This window comes from Takifugu rubripes, chromosome 17 (assembly GCF_901000725.2).
Source record: "Takifugu rubripes chromosome 17, fTakRub1.2, whole genome shotgun sequence".
Taxonomy (NCBI): Eukaryota; Metazoa; Chordata; class Actinopteri; order Tetraodontiformes; family Tetraodontidae; genus Takifugu; species Takifugu rubripes.
The window spans coordinates 15,942,248-15,961,075 of record NC_042301.1 but is presented as its reverse complement, the minus strand read 5'-3'; the positions used below and the strand labels follow the sequence as shown (position 1 = coordinate 15,961,075).

Below are 18,828 nucleotides of genomic sequence, written 5' to 3'. Positions count from 1 at the left end.
TTTTAAGTGTTTCCCAACCTAGTCAGAGGAGAAAAATATGGAGTTTGGCTTCCAAGACACACCATCCATGTCACAATCTATCCCGGCGAATGAACATGAAAATTCAGGGCAGGTAAATATTGTTATAAATTCCCTTAACATAAAACAAACCTACAGTTTAATGTCGCCATATACATCTGTCATTATTTTACTTCGTGTTGTGTAACAGCATAGGCGTCGTTTTCTAGTTTAAATATTTTAAAGTACCCTTATTACGACACAGAAAGGAGAAAGTCGCAATGACGCAGCAGAAAAGTCCGTATTTGTGACCGACGTTGCAGTTCAGCAGATCAGGTACAGAAAAACCTTTCATTTCTCTTTCATTCAACCTTTGACAGTTTAACCCAGATTCTTTCAGCCATCCGTACTTTACACCCCATTATGAAATGATACCGTGACTTTACACCCCATCATATAATGGTAGTGACCCAGTTTGTGCAGTAACAGTTGTTCCATCCATTTCAGTGACGTCATCGATGAAATCGGCAGGAAGGTGGAGGGTCTCATAGGAAAGATTAATAACAGCCGCTCCAGCGACCAGACAGTGATGGACGGCTTTCAGCAGGAGCTAATGAACAAGGTGATTAGACTGCCGTCACATTTCTGTCAACACCTGGCCCGTGCAGTTGTTAATCTGAGGTCTAATTACTTAGATGACACATGTGTGCGAAGAGATGAAGGGAAGCATGTACACAGTCTATGAAGACAACAGTGACGAGATGCAAATGAAGCTCCAGGAGCTGTCAAAGGTGCTGGACAACTGCACGAGACTGCATCAGGAGCTGTTGGAGGCCACCCAGGCGCTGTCGGGTCTGAGAGCCAGTCTCGGCATCAAGAAGCAAGAATGACCGTCTAGGCGTTACCTGGCACCGGAACACGCACGTTTCTTTGCATGTGTCCTTTCCAGCTCCTTCAGGAAAGAACCTTTCCCCTTTGAGGTGAACAGGGCCTTTTCAGTCAAAATTGAAAGTTTGCTACGTTTAATGTAAATGTTCACGGTTGTGGTTTATTCAATTTAAATGCAACGGAGAGAAAAAAAAGATTGTTAACATTGTTCTTTTCTGTTAAATGTGCTGAACATTAAAGTCCCTAAAAAAAAAACAAAAAAACCTCCAAATCCAAGTGATGACTGTATTTAAATAGATAAGGCCTCAGACAACAGGAAACACTTTCAAATTTCGACAGGCTAATTTAATTGGAATTAAACAACCAAAAACATATTTACATCTTGTACCACAAAATAAACCAGCTCATAATCCTACAGCTTTTGTCTGTTCAGAACTGTTAATATAAATGTAACCATAAAATTATCATAGAAGCTAGAACTCAGCTTACGTGGAAAGACGGTTCGACCCTAATATAAGGCTGATTCGGGCCTGTTTGAACAGGCGCAAAACCACGTGGAGTCCATGTCAAGGTTTACTTCCCAACGGTGAATGACTGCAGTCCAGTGATGGCTCTGCCCAGGATCAGAGCATGAATGTCATGGGTTCCTATTTAAAGAAAGAATTAGAATCAGGTTTAAGTTATAAAATAGTTAATAAAAGAGTTTGACTGCGCGCTGCTGGCCTCTGGTGGTATATACGAGCATTACAGCCCTTTTCTGTCTGAACCTTTGAAGATGTTGAGGTTGATTTACCCTCGTATGTGTTTACAGCCTCCAGGTTCATGACATGGCGGATGATGTGGTATTCATCTGAAATGCCATTTCCTCCCAGCATGTCTCTGGCCTGTCTGGAAATATCCAGAGCTTTGCCACAGCTATTCCTCTTCAACATTGAGATCATCTCAGGTACGGCCCTGTTAGTGCAACAATACATACATTAGCAGAAACCTTGCAGAAGGCCGAGGCCTGATATGAGAAATTGAGGGGGGGGGGGGAAATTACATGAATGAAAAAATAAAAAAACCTCACTTTTTCTGATCAATAAGTCTCCCCAAGGCCAGACATGACTGCAACCCCAGGGTAATCTCAGTTAACATGTCAGCCAGTTTCTTCTGCATCAGCTGGTTTCTGGCCAGTGGCACTCCAAACTGGATTCTGATTGAGGGGCAGAACAGCAGCACAGCATGAATACGGTCATCATTACACACGGACAGTGTACACCAAGGGAACGCTGATGTTTACAGTTATTTAATGGAAAGGGAAGGGCTCGTCGTTATCAGCGTCTGTAATTGATGACAGTGACAATGCAGAATGATTCACAGACCTGTCCAGGGTGTACTGACGGGCACCATGAAAGCAGAACTCTGCAGCTCCCAGTGCTCCCCATGCAATCCCATAACGTGCATTGTTCAGACAACCAAAAGGACCCTGATCACCAGAGGACATGTCAGATATTAACATGCAGAAAGTATCATTAGGCTCCACATGTTTGAACTGAACAGACACTTACAGCCAGGCCGGAGACATTTGGCAAGAGATTCTCTTTAGGAACCTCCACTTCATCCATCAGGATCATACCGGTGGAGGACGCCCTCAGTGAGAACTTGCCCTCAATCTTGGGGGTTGAAAAGCCCTTCATTCCACGCTCCAAGATAAAACCTCGCACCCTGCCATCATCACACTTAGCCCACACCACAGCAATGTCAGCCACCGGGGAATTAGTGATCCTAGGGAGGATGGGGGAGGAATAAATCAATTCAGAGCATTTCATTTCAGAATTTTAACTACCACTGGACAGAATTCCTGTCCACTACCCTATTACACTCTTCGACATTCTTCTCTTTTCATACCAAAAAGTTACTAAAAGGTGGAGCAGACAGCCATGCGATGGTGAGCTAACACTCATTAGCATCACATGTGCTTCATCAATGACCCAGACAGGACTTTATTTGCATTTTCCATGTCCGTTACCTTAAAATAGATTGTTGTTGCTGGTGCAAATAAAGCACACCTTGTCTAACTTCACCATAACGGTTAGTCAGTGTGAGCCAGCTCAAGATGCACCATCCTGACATTTACCGTGCTACAATGAACTGAAACATTTGCTAGGATTGAATGATTCCTACAGAGTCGCTTCATTGTCCCGTATTCATCAGTACCCATCTACTGTACCAGGTCTTGGCTCCACTCAGGGAGAATGTATCACTGGAAGGGTTGTATATGGCCCTGGTCTCCATGCCGCTGGGATCGCTGCCATGGTTGGGTTCTGTCAGGCCAAAGCAGCCCAGGATTTCCCCTCGAGCTGACCAACAAACAAAGTCACAAGTCTCAGAACATTTCAGGTCTTTTAAAAAATGTTATATGCAGGAGAAGGAAAAGATTGCTCTCACCAAGCCGGGGCAGGTACTTCTCCTTCTGGGCCTCTGTGCCGTATGCATTGATGGGATGCATGACCAGCGACGACTGGACACTCATGACTGACCGATAGCCGCTGTCCACTCTCTCTACCTCTCTGGCAATTAAGCCATACGCGACGTAACTAGTGCCCGCACAGCCATAACCTGCAGGAGGGAAAAAGAAACACCGGCTATCAGGCTGTGACGAAAAGCATCTCTTAATTGAAACCATTCAGTATTACAAAAAAACTTTGCTTTTTCTGCCGTTGCTTTTACCTTTAATGGTCGGACCCAAAACACCCAACTCTCCCATTTCTGAGATAATTTCTCGGTGGAAATCTGTAAACCAAGAAGACATTTTTGCCTTGCAGTTTCAGCTTATAGACATTGTTCTCAGTATCTGTCCCTCTTGTCTTGATAGAGGAGATTGGAGAAGAACTCAAAACACATTTTGAGTTGCAGATATAAAAATATAAGATAAATCCAGTATTACTGAATGAGACAGACCAATTCTTCCTATATTTAAATTAGAGGTGAATTATCCCTTTACTAGGAAAATGAATGCGAGTTTAAAATGGTCATTAACAATTTTCTCCACCTGTTATCAGAAACAGCTGATTTCTGGTTATTAACTCACGCTCGTGCCTGTTGGCCATGAGGATCCGGGGCATGAGTTTCTCCTGGCAGTAGTCACGGAAGGAGTCCCGGATCATGATCTCCTCCTCTGTCAGCTGACCCTCCAGATCCAAAGCATCCCGCCAGTTAAAAGGCACCTTGGCTGAGAGGTACACACAATATTGCAACTGGTATCCCAACACATGAAGGAATTTTTAACTGGTTCGTTGCAGGTCTTCACTAACCCGTCTTGCCCTGTTTTTGTGTTTCTTCACCCTCTGTTGGAATAAAATGAAAATAATGAGCTCCTCTTTGACAGTTAAGATACAAAATAATATGGCTATCCCCTCCAAGGAACTTGGCCCTTGTTCTCTGAACAGTTGCTGGTAAATCATTCTTACTGGTTTGCTGTAACTGTCTTATATAGTTAAGCGGCGGGTTTTAAATGCACCTCTGGAAGCTGCTGCAGCTGTGCCCTGGGCCCTGGAAGCAGCCACAGCAACACTTCTTTGGCTGGTTGTGAGCAGACGGGTGACCGCACTTCGGAGAGCCATGTTAAACCTGAACATGAAGGTAAATGGAGATCGATATTTAAGATGGGTTAACTGCTGCCCTGGAGTATTTTGTGGCATGTTCTTAACAACAGCTGTCTTTAGTTCCTGGGTTAGGATTATCATTAGGCCTAGGCAATGTTGTTAACAAATAAACCACGAAGTATGTTGGCCTTTCCTAAACAACCTTCAAACAACCTGTAAATAATGTGGTTAAACGGCGGATAAGATTCACACATACATATACCGTTTTGCACCTGTAGACTGGAGCGCTGGTCCGGTAACTATCTAGCAGTAGCCCGAGCAGAAATGTCGCTTAAATAAAGAAAATTGGCCCGGCACAACGTCACAGGGGTACGTAAGGTGCGATACGTGGGCTGTTGTCCTCCACGCCTAGCGAGGCAGCTGCGCATGCGTACAATGCTGTTGCGCAACTCACAGGTTACACAACTTATGTCCGAGTGCCTTTCCTCTCCGAGTCCAACGATCAAAAACACCTGTATTTGTGAGGTTATCGGTGCGTGTGGTGGCGCTTGAAACTAAGAGGAAAAGATGGAACGTTTGAGATAATGTCAATTACGTGATTACCAAGATGTGGAACGTTCCCCATACGCCCAAGATGGCGCCGGTGGAGTGACGTCAGTGGGCGTGTCCGGAGGGTGTCTGCTCGCAGCTCGTGCCCTGATTGGGCGCTAAAATGAGCCTGAACAGAATGTTTGAACACTTTTGGAAGTGAGCAAACTTTTAGAAGCAGCTGCTGAGTTATTTGTTTCAGAGACCCCTGTGACATTTTCTTTTAAATATTTGCAGATACATGCTTTGTTTTGTTTTTAAAAAAATGTATGCCTGCAGATTATTTCATAATGTGGCACGTAGTTATTATTCTTTAGTAAATCAAGTGCATTCTGCCAAAGAGACAGATTATGGATAGTGTTGGACACTGCTCCCAATACTGACAAATAATCGCAATGACTCAATGTAATGTGACACAACAAAATTCTCCCAAGAAGTCTTTTGAACTTTGTGATATGATCGATCTAGCTGTACAATAACACGTGTTCAAGTGTAATATAATCGGGCGGGTGTGGAATTTAGTAACTTAAACCATCGTTACTCTGATTTTTTTTATTATTTTTTTTAAAAAAAACGGCTGCATTTTCGTATACAAACATATCAGTAGAACATTTAATTTATCTTTTATTTTATTTATGAGTAGTAGTATATTTTTTATTTTTAAAAAAAACTGTATCTATTGCAAACTGTCGCGGGGAGAGTTTAAAAACAATCTCACGCATTCGCATTCCAGTGGAGTAGCGGTGAGTGAAATGGTTTAGGCCCAGCCCTGCGCAGGTGTGATTGGCTGAGACAGCTGTCATTTAAGCGATCCTCTTCTCTGATTGGCTGCCCCGCCTCTCCGCCGTGCTCCGGTTGTGGTTTGGGATGGTTTCTTGCTGTAGCAGTCAGCCGCTGTTACTAATGTTTTTTCCCCTCAATATTTCCATGGTAACTGTTGTATCTTAGGTCTGATCCTCCGCAGTGTGTGAGAATGGAGACGGATGAGAAGAACCCGGACCCCAAATACGGTAAGAACACCTGACGTGATTGCATTCTCTTCGAGTTTGTCTTTTTCTGACAACGGGAGAAGAAATGGAAACAATGACTGCGGGAGATGTGGAGGGTGTGGACCTCATGGGCGTAATGCAGTTGGAGACCCATCCTCATCCTCGACTTCTTACCGATCATGTTTGAATCAGTTTTCAATCAGAGATTTTTCCCAGTGAATATGCGGGGCCGTACCGTGAGTTTGGCGAGTTTTTCTATAAAAATGAATGTGACAACAACCGAAATGTCGATTAAAAACCAGAACAAACGACTACATGGCTCTAATAGCAGAAAGGAAGGTTGCCTTTTCCTTCCACTCGTCCTAAGATACTTAATAAATTGGCCTTCTGAGCAGGTTATTGTATGTTGCACATAAAAACAGAAGGCGTGGGGGTGGGGGGTGGATGGGTTTGTTAGCTGTGTGTTCTCAGGGGTCTCGCAATTTTCCACATGCATGAAATGTTCACATCAGTGATCTTTAAAAGCCCAGAGATTCTCATACAGGCATGCAAAAACTGCATGTGCACGTAAATACGTAAATACCAAAGGCGTGTGAGTCTCCGCTGCTTTTTAAGGATTCTATCCGACAGGAGCTGGGAATGGGCTTCTTTTAAGCCCGTTGAGTCAGTAATTTAAGCAACTAGCGTTACCTTTGTTGTAATGCTTGTTATGTTGGTGTCGATAGGAAGGGAAGGACATAAGCCACAAAAAAAGCCAACCACAATGATCCATTGGGATAATTTTCCAGCCCGACAGCACTTCCTACTTCTTTCACAACTCGACACTCCCAGTAGCCCACACCCACAACCAGTTTTCCTCAGGCTGTCCCCGAAGCTCCCACTGTGGAGCCAATCCTGTTTGCCTTCCTGTAACCCTGAAAAATAGCATTCTCTTTTAACTCCCCTCCCCCCTCTAAAGGCCAAAAGGTTAAAAACACAGCACTACTTCTACACATGATTGTTTATACAATTGGACGTGCAGATGTTGCTGATAGACCTTTGCCTGCTTCCGCTCGCTCTGCTGTGTCCCTCTTGTGTGGCTGGAGGCAGACAGGCGGAAGCCTGAATTACCTGGATATCTTTTAGCCTCGTCAGCTCAACCCACTCACCAGACACAGTCAAGATGCTTCTAGTCAATAGTCGGCTGGAAAACAAATAGATGCATTGCTACAGAGACATTAGTCATGCGAATGCACACACACACGCACCCCCACACACACACACACACACACACACACCGAGCAGTTGTCATCAGACTCTTGCAGTTTTGATGCAACAGCGCTGAGACACTATAGTAAGTCTGCATGTTCCAGGTCCTATCGAACATTGAAAAAGGATCTATTTCTTTTAAGTGCATGTAAACAAAACCAAAATGACATCAATCACACACTCAGACACACGTAACCGCATGGCGCTGTGGGCCCATCACTTAGCCAGTTTAGTCATGACATCATCAGTTACTATACCGCAACCACACATACATTAAATGATTCCCTGCAGGAGGTAGTCTCACGCATCAGTTTGCGTATCCTGTAGCTATAAGAACATTCCTTGCTACCTTTGGCCTTCTGGACCAGGAGGCCACAATCTGCTGGGTCTCCTGGGATTTCCTCATCATGTATTCTGCAGTAGGAATTACCTGTGACTTGAGAGATTGAGCACTCTGTGCACGAGATGAATTCTGACGCGGTGTGAAGGTAGACTGCCAGACTCTCATCAAGCACAAGCAATGCAGAAAACACTAATTAGTTCAAATGGGACCAGTTGCACAACACTTGGCAACTTTTAGGCAGCAAATCCACTGGAAAGCTTTTCCGTAGAATCAGCGAGTTTGGTGGCCCAGAAGAGGCTGATCTAATGGAGCTCCCTTTCCCAGGCTGGCTGTTTGTGGTTTGTTCCGGAAGGAGGGGGAAAAGGAAGATGCCTGTCCAAGAGATCATGATTGGAAACGAGGCAATGTTAACATTTTATTTAAACAGCATCGTAGATGCATCCAAGTGCATTTTTAAAAAGGGTAGATATACCCTTTGGTCTCATTCATATTAATGCATTTTACTGCAATTAGGCGTTCTATTTATATCTGGGAACAGGCTCCTGGTACACGGCTCATGGCTTTACAGTGTTATAGTATATGCTTTTAAAATATTATTATAAATGCTGTATATTTCACCTGTTTCAAGCGCTTGTCTCTTTCACCGAGGCTCTGTCTCAGCTAGAGGTTAACTAAACTGCCTGTCAACACCTTATTTTGAGGAAAGTCTCACTATTACATTGTTAAGTAGTAAAACAAATAAGATGCAGCTAAGCAGTTTCAGCCAAATTGTCTTTTTTAAACCGGAGCATCTTCCCGTTTGTCTCACATTTCAGCCCGTCCTTCTCCTGTTAATTATACTTTATTATTATGGGCATTTATATTATCGATTCTGAGATGTTGGCAATGAAATGCAAGTAACCGCTGGGCCGGCTAATGAAAACAGGCTTCTTTTAGAAGAACAAACTTTGTTCAAGGTCATCAGACTGTTTATGTAAGAGGCATATGCATGGGGTCAATAGTCAGATTGTGTTTCATGCTGCAGCATGTTGCCTATCACATCACATGGCAGCTGAAGTGGGCAGACCAAAATATGGGCATGAGCCACCAGAGAGCGTGTAGGAGGGTCTTATCTCAGCCGAGCAGTCCAGCCCAAGTCCGCCGTCTTGTCTACGCTGTCACATGCAGCCGTCATAATCAAATCTTTGTTGTAAAAACAGTTTGAAGCCACTTTTTCTCATTGATTCCAGACCGAGTGGGGTGAGGTTGGGATGTTGAGGCATTGCCGAGGGATGAACAACGGCAACATTAAGAGATATTCCAATTTGTTGCCCTTTTAAAGGTAACTTCAAAATGTTCACAAGCAACATTTTGTAAGGATATTGAACTTCACACTGATTAAAATAACGAGTTAAGGCCAATTAAGGCTGGATTAACTTTAAAGAAAAAGCTCTTTTGTTTTAAAGCCAGTCTCTAGCGATGTTTCGCCATGTGGCGGATGTTTAGCTTTTGGTCATGTGACCATTCAGACGGGAAAAACTGCTCAACTGTTTGAAGCGCTGATGAAAGTGTTCGTACCACGTCTCCAAAACCCTGTGTCAGTTTCTGCGACGTTGCACATGTCTACCGTAACTGGTGCCAACTGTTGTGGTAATTCACATGACGGCAGTAAAGGCAGGGCAGCCAATACGCTGAAAGAAGGAAGTGAACGGTGAGACGACAGAGGAGGCGAAACCAGACAACCGACACAGAAACGGAATGACAGAATATGAAAGACAAGGTAGAAACAAAATACTATGACTACTTTTTTCCCCTGGCTGCTTTCTGGTATTGATTTGCTGTGGACTGTGTTTCTATTGAGGCGGCTACATTGCGCATAGCAAGAAGAAGAATAAGGAGCGCTGTGACGTCTTCTTTTTCTATGTATTGGTGTGTGTGTGTGTGTGTGTGTCTGTGTGTGTGTCTGTGTGTGTGTGTCTGTGTGTGTGTCTGTGTGTGTGTGTCTGTGTGTGTGTGTGTCTGTGTGTGTGTGTGTGTGCGTGTGTCTGTGTGTGTGTCTGTGTGTGTGAATAAGACACACGTGGTTCCTCTATTTACTGATAGTTGTAGATATTAAAAGTAGGTAACAGGGATGGTGGTGGTTCAGTCGGTAGGGGACTGGGCTAAGAAACGGGGAGTTCGGTTCAAGCGCTGCTTGCAGGAGAGGTACCGGGGCACTTTCAGAGCACTGCCGAGGCACCTTTGAGCAAGGTATCGAGCCCCCAGATACTCAGATAGGGCCCTAAGTTGAGCTGGTGTCTTGGGTATCCTTCCTTTGCCTGTATGCAGCTGGGACAGGCTCCAGCACCCTGACTCTGGTGATCAAGACCAAAAATTGAGAGGAGGGGCAGGTCCGGTCATGTTACCAGAGGCTTGAGAGCCTTCATATCAACAAATGTGGAGAGGTTCTGTTTTCACTGGCACCTAAAGGTTTGGGATAGTCTGCCGACCTCTGACCCCACCGAGCCGCTCAGCTCTAGTTTTGATTGCTTAGTGTAATAAATGTTTATGCAAGGTTTTCTGCCTGTTCTCCTGCCTCTCTACCCAGCCAGCCATCAACAGAAGGGTCCCCCATATGAGCCTGGTCCTGTTTTGAGGTGTCTTCCTGTTCAAAGGCAGTTTTACCTTGCTTTGGGGGCCGGGCTCTGATTTGCTAAAGACAATCTTGACTGTAGCGGATGCTATACATATAAAGATGAAGGATGAGGCGTTACCATGGTGGCCGGTGATGTCTGCTGGGAGTTCCCCGTCACCATGGAGCCATTTTGTAGGTTGCTGGGCACAAGTGTTAGACAAAAGAATCCTTTTGTGCTGGTGACTCTTCTTTCACAGATGTTTTCTTCTCACATGTGTTTGCTGTATAGGGGGGGGGGTGCTTTTTCCCAGCACGTTTAAAGGTATCCACACACCCCACCGTATTATCCGTGGCAGAGAAAATGATCCGTGTCCTTGAAATATTCTAATGCATTTTCTACCACGACACGATATTTTGATGTGTTAAAGCTGCATTAAACTGCAATAAAAATGAAATTTACGTGAGCCCGGCGTCCACACAGTGCGTCCATCAGGTGGATCAATACTACCCAAATGGATCTGAGGGCAGAAGCCATCAGTCATCACTGTTGTAACAACATTTACTCCACCTCATGCTTTTGTTTTTGTAGAACTTATTCCTGGACTGCACACCTCCCCCAATTTAATTTAATATGTCTGCTCTCAACTTGCATTCGTTCCATTATTGATTGAATAAGCGAGGCCATTTTCCATCTTGCTCTTTCTTTGTCATTTAGGGGAGGCCAGGAAGTTTGATTCAAACTTCAAGGGGCCGATTCACAACAGGTGAGATGTCAGGTCCAATCTTATCAGTTCTTTTTTTTTTTGTGGCAGGGTGTATAATGTTCTTTTTCTCGCCTTAGGGGCTGCACAGATGTCCTCTGCTGTATAATCTTCATCATAGCCTTACTGGGTTATTTTGCTGTGGGTATCATTGGTAAGATCACCCTGGATTTACTATAAAATAAAAAAGACGTTTGTGTCTCTGCGATAGACTTTAATTGAGATGCTGAGATCATGTATTAGAATGCAGGAAACACATGCTAGCTTTGAATTAATGGAAGGTCTCTTGCAAAAGCAGCATGTACCATTTCTGATCAAGTTTTTTGTCGTATGTTTTGAATTGTGTGTGCAGCCTGGTCCCAGGGTGACCCTAGGAAGGTGATCTATCCCACAGACAGCAGGGGGCAGTTCTGCGGCCAAGCCGGAACACCTTTGGAGTGAGTTACCTGACGTTAGTAGCACGATGTCATCGCTTTATCTCCAAGACAGATGTGATGTTCTTGTGTTACTGCTCTCGCCACGACAGGAAGAAGCCTCTCCTGTTTTACTTTAACATCCTGAAATGTGCCAGTCCTCTGGTGCTGCTGGAGTTTCAGTGCCCCACCACACAGGTCAGACTCCCATTATCTCACGTTGATTACAAAAGGCAGCTCCGTTTGAAGCATGAATTAAATGGTCATGTTTTATTAACGTTGTTGTTGTTTTCCAGTTGTGTGTGGAGCGTTGTCCTGACCGGCACCTCACCTTGGTGAAGGCCAAGGTAGGCAACAAAGACGACCGTGAGTACTACAGGCAGTACTGCAAGGAAGGTGTGGACTTTGCCAAACTGGTAAGTGGGCAGGTCGTTGTAGCGTTCATGCAGGCTTAAAATGATACATTAAAGTGCTGTTTTCGCCCTTTCAGAGTCCGCCAGAAATCCTGAAGGAGGGCTTGTGTCCAGCCATGCTGATGCCGAGTAAAGCCTGTAAGGAAATCTCCGTAAATAAAACCTGTTTCTGTCTGACGCTAAAATAAATGCTGTAAAAATGGTTCATCTCCCGCCTTCCACAGTCACGCGTCGCTGCCTCCCTGCCTTGGGCACCATGAAAGGTGGGGTGGTTGTTGTGGGCAACGAGACCGTTTTTGATGCCGGAGAAGGAACCAACGTCAACGCTTCGGACATTCTGGAGGCTTCCAAGTGAGTCCTTCCCACCGTGAGGTGACAACGCGGTGCTGGATCCAGCTTGACACTTAAATAGAGAAATAGATGCTGAAGAGATTAATCAGCCGGAGGAAAATGTTACACCGTTAAATGAAGCAGTTCAGGCTTCACACTTGGGACATATGTTGTTATTTACTGTGAGCAGCCAGATCAGCCGCTTCACACCTCACTAAACAGATCTGATGTCCTATTTAAAGGCTCATAATTACATGCTGAGTTACTGCAGATCCCGAAGACTCTTTAATTCAATGTTTTATGTCAGTCTCAGGGTTGTGGTGCAAACAGCTGACTATATTCAGCCTGATGTGTGGCTATGCAACACTTCTAATGACAACCTGTGCTCGATAGACATTCTTATTTGTAGCGTTTGTTTTGGTTTAGTTACCCTTTTTTTCCCCACCATTAAAGAAACTAACCTCAACTGGGTTATATGGGGTGGAACAGAAACTGTGTGTGTTGGGCTCAGCATACTGAGTAAATCCTACTGTCATGAAGTGATGCTGTTGTGCATGAATATTACTGTCTTCTGACTGCTCTTTTTTTGATGATTGGGGAGTTATTTGAGCACAAGGAGAAATGGGCAAGTAAAACAGGCTGAACACGAGAATATGCTCAGCAAAGACTCCCAAACAAGGCCATGGCGCACAAATGGTATTCATTAGGGCGGGGTAAGGGTGAGAAAGTATGAAGACAGGAAGTGAGAAATGGTACATAGTGAATATGTAAAGCAGGAAATGACTGACTCTGCAATAGGGAATTTTTTTACTCTTTGTGACAAACAAAACTAAAATGACAACCTAACTAAAGCATTATTGTTGAAAGAGTTTTTACCCATATTTGTGTAACGAATACGAAACTAATCCTAAGCTCAGCTAATGCTTCATGATTATATAACTGCATAGTCAGTTTTACCCTTTTGAATATCTCATGCTTCCTGGATCAGAATAGAGATCCTTCTTTTTTCCTTTTTGTTTCAGAAAATCAAATGCAGTTGTGGAAGCGCGCCAGGTGGCCATGAGAATCTTTGAGGATTACACTCAGTCATGGTACTGGATTTTGCTGTAAGTCTGTCCCCTGCCTCCTAGCGGTAACCGTAAAGTGGACCATGACACAGCCTTGTTGAAAGTCTGGTTTTAACTTGTGTGTCCACCGTCTCCAGGGGTCTGGTGATCGCCATGGTCATCAGCTTGATTTTCATTGTCCTGCTGCGATTTCTGGCTGGTATCATGGTCTGGGTCATGATTGTTCTGGTTATTCTGGTCATCGGATACGGTACTGCTTCAGCCTCTGTAGGTTTTAAAATGCTTTATTTTACATCGAAGCAAAGAACTATCCATGTTTTGGTTTTTTTTAGGTATTTTCCACTGTTACATGGAGTTTGCCAATCTAAAAGACCAGCCCGGTTCTGACATTACCATCCGTGACCTGGGCCTGCAGACAGACTTTGCTGTGTACCTGCAGATTAGACAGACCTGGCTGGCGTTCAGTACGGACCAACATACTTTCTAACTTTAATTCTAGCGCTCAAATCTGTTGGTGTAACGGGTGTCTGTGTCTCCACTGTTACAGTGATCATTTTGGCCATTGTGGAGGTCATCATCATCCTGCTACTCATCTTCCTCAGGAAGAGACTCCTAATTGCCATCGCTCTGATCAAAGAGGCCAGCAAGTCCGTATGCAAAATCGACCTCAGAATTTTGTCCTACCCCAAATTTGATAGTAATCATTTTTAAAATGACAATCGCAATCGTACAATGAAGTCCTGTGTTATCGCTTATGCCTTTCAGAGCCGTTGGACATGTGATGTCGTCTCTGTTCTACCCACTGCTGACCTTTGCCCTCCTTGCGGTGGTGATTGCTTACTGGGCCATTACTGCTGTGTATCCTCGGTTTTAAAAAAGAGTAGACAACTAATAATTCTGGCAGTTTGACACCTTTACTGGTTTAGCCACTTGGCTCCTTTGTTTGTAGATATAACCCCCCCTGCCCCCCACACTGTTTCAGAGGTGTCTCTGAGATTCCCCTTGACCAGTATTGCTGCCCAGCTTCTTGTCCACATCTAATGAGCAGGTGTACAAAGTGTTCAACAACAGCGACTGTGCGTACGCACTTGACAACTGCAACCCTAAGGTGCGCCTTTAAAGTGATATAAGAAATAATTCAACGGCTCCTCCGTTAAAGTCGCCTCAGTTGATTGCTTCTTCCGTCTTTTTCTGCAGACATTCAACACCTCCAATGTTTCCACCGAGTGTCCCGATGCAGAGTGCCTGTTTGCCTTCTATGGTGGGGAGACCCTCTACCATAAATACCTCATCCTGTTCCAGTTCTACAACGTTTTCCTGTTCTTCTGGTGTGCCAACTTTGTGACGGCCCTGGGCCAGGTCACCCTGGCAGGGGCCTTCGCCTCATATTATTGGGCATTCAAAAAGCCTGAAGATATTCCCGCCAGCCCCATCTGTGCTTCCTTGGGCCGGGCCCTTCGGTCAGTGGCTGAACGTGTGTTTGCGTGTTGTGTATGTTTTGTGTGGAAGGGAGACAGGTGTTGTGCTCAGCAGGTGGGGTAACGTATCTGTGGGACTGGTGAGATGTGTTTGATGCTCACAGTTGCTTTCTGCTTCCTCCTCCGGTCCAGATACCACACGGGTTCTTTGGCTTTTGGTTCGCTAATCTTGTCTTTGGTCCAAGTGATCAGGGTCCTCCTGGAGTACCTGGATCATAAGTTGAAAGGTCAGAACATTAAAAATGACATGACCGCATCTGCATTTGTCAAGTATCATAGGTGTAAATAAGCTTTGAATTCAGTTTATCAAATGCAGAGCATCAAAATAAATAAAATGAATCATTAGGTTGGGAATCTCTCATCTTTTCCAGGTGCTCAGAACCGGTTTGCCAAATTCCTGTTGAGCTGCATGAAGTGCTGCTTCTGGTGTCTGGAGAAATGCATTAAGTTCCTTAACAGGAACGCCTACATCATGGTGAGTTAAGCGGCAGGAGACGTGCTGGCCTATATTCAGCGCCCTTTTTAAAGATCCAGATTGTTTAATCATTGTTTTATTTCCTCCAGATTGCTATTTATGGAAAGAGTTTCTGCCCCTCGGCTCGAGATGCCTTTTTTCTTCTCATGAGGAACATCATCAGGTGAGTAGTAAACTACGCAGGTCGATCAGTAATCCAAACCGTTTTGTAACATAATGTGTGCTTTGAACGCAGGGTGGCTGTTTTAGATAAAGTCACAGACTTCCTGTTGTTTCTGGGGAAACTGCTCATCGTTGGAATTGTTGGTAGGAAAACATTTTTATGAGCCAAAGCACATCTGGAGAAGGGGGGAAAAAAACCTTTAACTCTTAATCTGCGCAGGGATCTTCTCTTTCTTCTTCTTCTCTGGAAAAATCAAAGCAGTGGAGGACGCTGCGCCGTCTCTGAACTACTACTGGGTGCCGATACTGGTGAGGAACCAAATATAATGATTTGAACATTAGCTGATTCGTGATTTTCTCACATTGCATCCATTATGTATCTGTTGCCATAGTTTTTTTTTAAACATTTTTGTCCTAATAGTCAATAACAATCAACTCCAGAATGACAAATAAAGACTGTGTCTGTGTTCTGTCGTAGACGGTGGTAGTGGGATCCTACCTCATCGCCCATGGCTTCTTCAGCGTGTATGCCATGTGTGTGGACACGCTGTTCCTCTGCTTCTGTGAGTAGCTTTGCACCCTTTCTCGCCTGATCTCCTCCATCTGCGTTCTTCTGAGATGCCGGTTGCTTTTTCCTGCCTTGTTTCTAACTCTACTTCTCTTTTGTCTCACTTCCCCTTTTATGGCATTTGATTTTTACACATTCCTTTAATTCATTTTCCCCTCTAATTTACATTAACCCGATTTTTAAAAAAACAAACAATCAACAACCCCGATTCCAAATTCAAAAGGTGAGGATTTGGAAAGAAATGATGGCTCGGCTGAAAGGCCTTACTTCATGTCGCCTGAGCTGCATGAAATTCTCTCCAAAACCAAACCGCTGGAGGAGGATAAAGACGGCGTGGAGCAGGTGGATGAGGCCAAGCAGGCGGATGAGGTGAAACAGGAGGAGCAGACCCCGCTTCAGCAGCAGCAAGATGGGGAGGTCCAACTGAAGCAGCAGAGCCTGCTCAGCCAGAACGAGGAGGAGCAGCCTCTGCAGGCCCGGACGGACAGGGAAGAGCCCAAGGAGGAGAAGAGCGAAGAGCAAAAAGTCAGCAAGACAGAGCAGGTGGAAAACGCAGCCACAGAAGAGGAGGAAGTCGGGGAGGAAGAGGAGGCGGCTGCGGAGAAGCAGGAGGGAAACGCAGAGGTCGTGCCGCCCTCTGCTGCGGAGGCTGAGGAAGAGACTGGGGAAGAACAAGAAGAGAAAAAAGAGGAGGAAAAACCTTCCTGTGAATCACGCGAGTAGATGCCACGTGTGGGGGTGGCGAGCTGGAGCGTAATTAACATCACGATTGTTCCTACACGTTTGTGACGCCAACATCACTGCGTGAAGGTGTGAAAGCTGGAGTCAGGAAGCCCAGTGCGTCTCTGTAGCGCCACCCAAAATTTAGCTCTGTCGTGTTGGTTTTAGCAGCGTCGGTTTGTATATTGTGACGGTGTGTAGACCATCGTGAGTGCTGGACCTGTGCCTGATTACTGTCACTAATAGTTATTGTCTTAACCCTGTTGTGCACTACAGAACCACGAGGCAGAACGTTTACAGTCAGAACAAACACATCTCAGCCGATAATGAATCTCTCTCTTACTGTTTACAATTACACCAGCTGACGCCAAAATGTTGCAGACTTTTTTGGTATACTGTCTAAATACGGGGTTTTGTTTTTTGCTATTACTGGACTTGTATAAACAGTAGCGTATGTCTATAACGTGTTTCTCTGGCTTCCGTCTTGTAGACAATCCTCAACAAGATGGCGTGTTGTGTTGTCACCTACTTGCCTTGGTATTTCAGACTGGCGTTGTGATTGTGTCATGACACGGCCACCGTGACCTCGCTGCAGCCCCCGACGGTTGCTCACTGATCCGACCGCTCCCCCTGCTTTGCTCAGTTCCTTTCCTCGCCGCCTCTTTCCAAGCGCTGCATGGTGTTGACATGGCCTTGTGAATGCTTGCTACTGTCATTTCAAGTCTCCGAAACGCTTTTGTACTCGTTTCTCATGCCTGCCACCTTGTGGACTATGTAAGCTGATTTTCCTTTTCCACTGACACTATTGACATTTCGTATTTATTGGATGTAAATCTTGATTAAAGTGATTGTATTTCATGGTGGTAGTTCTGTTGTGGGTATACGGTACACCTGAGATTTAAGGTAGTCTGACATTTGGAAACAGGTGAGTTTTCAGACATCCAGGATTATAAATGAGCATTTAAATAGGTTTCCCATTAATTAAAGCTGTTGCATGTTCTGTCAGTGATTAATGGATTTGAGTTCAGGACTAAATAACAGCCCATTTCTAATGAACAGATACCATCCTTTGATTTTAAGCTGTAAATATTGGTATTTTAAATGTAGAGCCATTAAAAAAAAATCTGTCAAAGTGATTGCAAATTCTAAGAAAGGAAGTTTTGACACCAGGAGAACGAAGCAGCCTTGAAATTACAAAAGAAACAGTGAATTGAACTGCTTAGATTTTAAATTCTATCTTTCTAAATTGAAATTTCAAATTTCAGAACAGAGCAACAGGTCTCCTATTGCCGTAGCAACCCTGTGATTCAAATATAAGTGCCGTGCTGTAACTTCTTGTTTATCAGTTGCTTCTTTTTGCATCGTAGTGGAAGATCTGGAGCGCAACGATGGATCAGCAGAGAGGCCGTATTTCATGTCGCAGAATCTGTTGACCCTGCTGAAAAAGTCAAACGAAGAGACCAAATCTGTGGTTTAACTCCGTGTGTGACTGCGTGTGAGTCTTTGTGTGTGAGGAACGAGGAAGACACGAGGAAGAATATTACAATTCTATACATACCGCATATGTAGTATACATCTCGCTGTCTATTGGGATCGTTTATGTCATCGGCAGACATGTTTTCCCTCCGAGCTTTGAGGCATCTTTGGTAAGTGGAGAGTTACACATAACTTTGTTTTGCCTCATGTTTTTGTCTTTATTCAGGTAACACGGTTTCAGTATGTTCCAGTTCAATCTCTGTCCAAGGCAGCTGCAGCCTGCTGCTTTACCGTTGAAGCTTTATTAATAAGTCAGCGTTTTGCACCTTTTTAAAAAAAAACAAAAACAAAAAGTGTTCACAAAGCAGGGTTGTTAACTTGCAGCTCGGTTTTAGCTTAAGGCCTTAAGAGATTACAAATCACCCAATGGGTTTAAGATGCTTAAGCAGGTTCATTTTTTTAACCGTTCATATCAACCATTAAATGTATCCGTAAGTAATGTTTGAAGTCTGTTAAAGTATTGCTTTGTAATTAATTTTGTTGTAAACGAATAAAACTTTGTATTGCTGTATAAAAGAGACAGAGAAATATGTTAAATTTGGAAGCCACATCTTGGTTTGGATTTGTAATATCACATACATGTTGGATTAAAATAGCTTAAAATAGCAAATGTGACTTGATTTAAAGATTCCATAGAGTCCAAACTTTCCCAGATAATGTAAAAGAGAGATC

The 18,828-nt window shown here is 44.2% G+C and overlaps 2 protein-coding genes and 1 long non-coding RNA gene across 8 annotated transcripts; 1 reads left to right on the top strand and 2 right to left on the bottom strand.

Moving 5' to 3' along the window:
* Nucleotides 1-1,207: 1,207 nt before the first annotated feature.
* Nucleotides 1,208-5,094, bottom strand: gcdha (glutaryl-CoA dehydrogenase a). 4 transcript variants are annotated; one of them, XM_029851085.1, is made up of 12 exons: nucleotides 5,076-5,094; nucleotides 4,388-4,497; nucleotides 4,182-4,214; nucleotides 3,959-4,099; nucleotides 3,598-3,660; nucleotides 3,316-3,486; nucleotides 3,098-3,227; nucleotides 2,436-2,652; nucleotides 2,250-2,353; nucleotides 1,955-2,080; nucleotides 1,679-1,839; nucleotides 1,208-1,532 (listed from the first exon to the last, which is right to left on the bottom strand). In XM_029851085.1, the coding sequence occupies exons 2-12, from the start codon at nucleotides 4,488-4,490 to the stop codon at nucleotides 1,459-1,461; spliced, it is 1,323 nt and encodes a 440-aa protein (XP_029706945.1). In that variant the 5' UTR covers nucleotides 4,491-4,497; nucleotides 5,076-5,094; the 3' UTR covers nucleotides 1,208-1,458. The 4 variants fall into 4 exon arrangements, with proteins under 4 accessions (XP_029706945.1, XP_011611311.1, XP_011611312.1 ...); XM_011613009.2 differs by lacking the exon at nucleotides 5,076-5,094 and adding an exon at nucleotides 4,729-5,023; XM_011613010.2 differs by lacking the exon at nucleotides 5,076-5,094 and adding an exon at nucleotides 4,735-5,023.
* A 603-nt stretch (nucleotides 5,095-5,697) lies between these two features.
* Nucleotides 5,698-18,672, top strand: slc44a2 (solute carrier family 44 member 2 (CTL2 blood group)). Of its 3 annotated transcripts, none has more exons than XM_011613013.2 (22): nucleotides 5,698-6,070; nucleotides 10,949-10,997; nucleotides 11,075-11,148; nucleotides 11,347-11,431; nucleotides 11,521-11,605; nucleotides 11,704-11,823; nucleotides 11,898-11,958; nucleotides 12,045-12,171; nucleotides 13,173-13,256; nucleotides 13,355-13,467; nucleotides 13,550-13,681; nucleotides 13,765-13,864; nucleotides 13,983-14,075; nucleotides 14,241-14,325; nucleotides 14,415-14,677; nucleotides 14,828-14,922; nucleotides 15,067-15,170; nucleotides 15,260-15,333; nucleotides 15,406-15,476; nucleotides 15,553-15,641; nucleotides 15,811-15,895; nucleotides 16,124-17,478. In XM_011613013.2, the coding sequence occupies exons 1-22, from the start codon at nucleotides 6,034-6,036 to the stop codon at nucleotides 16,621-16,623; spliced, it is 2,526 nt and encodes an 841-aa protein (XP_011611315.1). In that variant the 5' UTR covers nucleotides 5,698-6,033; the 3' UTR covers nucleotides 16,624-17,478. The 3 variants fall into 3 exon arrangements, with proteins under 3 accessions (XP_011611315.1, XP_011611318.1, XP_011611316.1); XM_011613016.2 differs by lacking the exon at nucleotides 16,124-17,478 and adding an exon at nucleotides 17,988-18,672 and having other exon boundaries at nucleotides 5,836-6,070; XM_011613014.2 differs by lacking the exon at nucleotides 5,698-6,070 and adding an exon at nucleotides 9,085-9,399.
* LOC105417712 (uncharacterized) lies at nucleotides 5,975-6,894 on the bottom strand. Its single transcript, XR_965242.2, has 3 exons — nucleotides 6,740-6,894; nucleotides 6,224-6,304; nucleotides 5,975-6,116 (listed from the first exon to the last, which is right to left on the bottom strand). It is a non-coding gene; the product is annotated as an uncharacterized lncRNA (long non-coding RNA).
* Nucleotides 18,673-18,828: the final 156 nt, after the last annotated feature.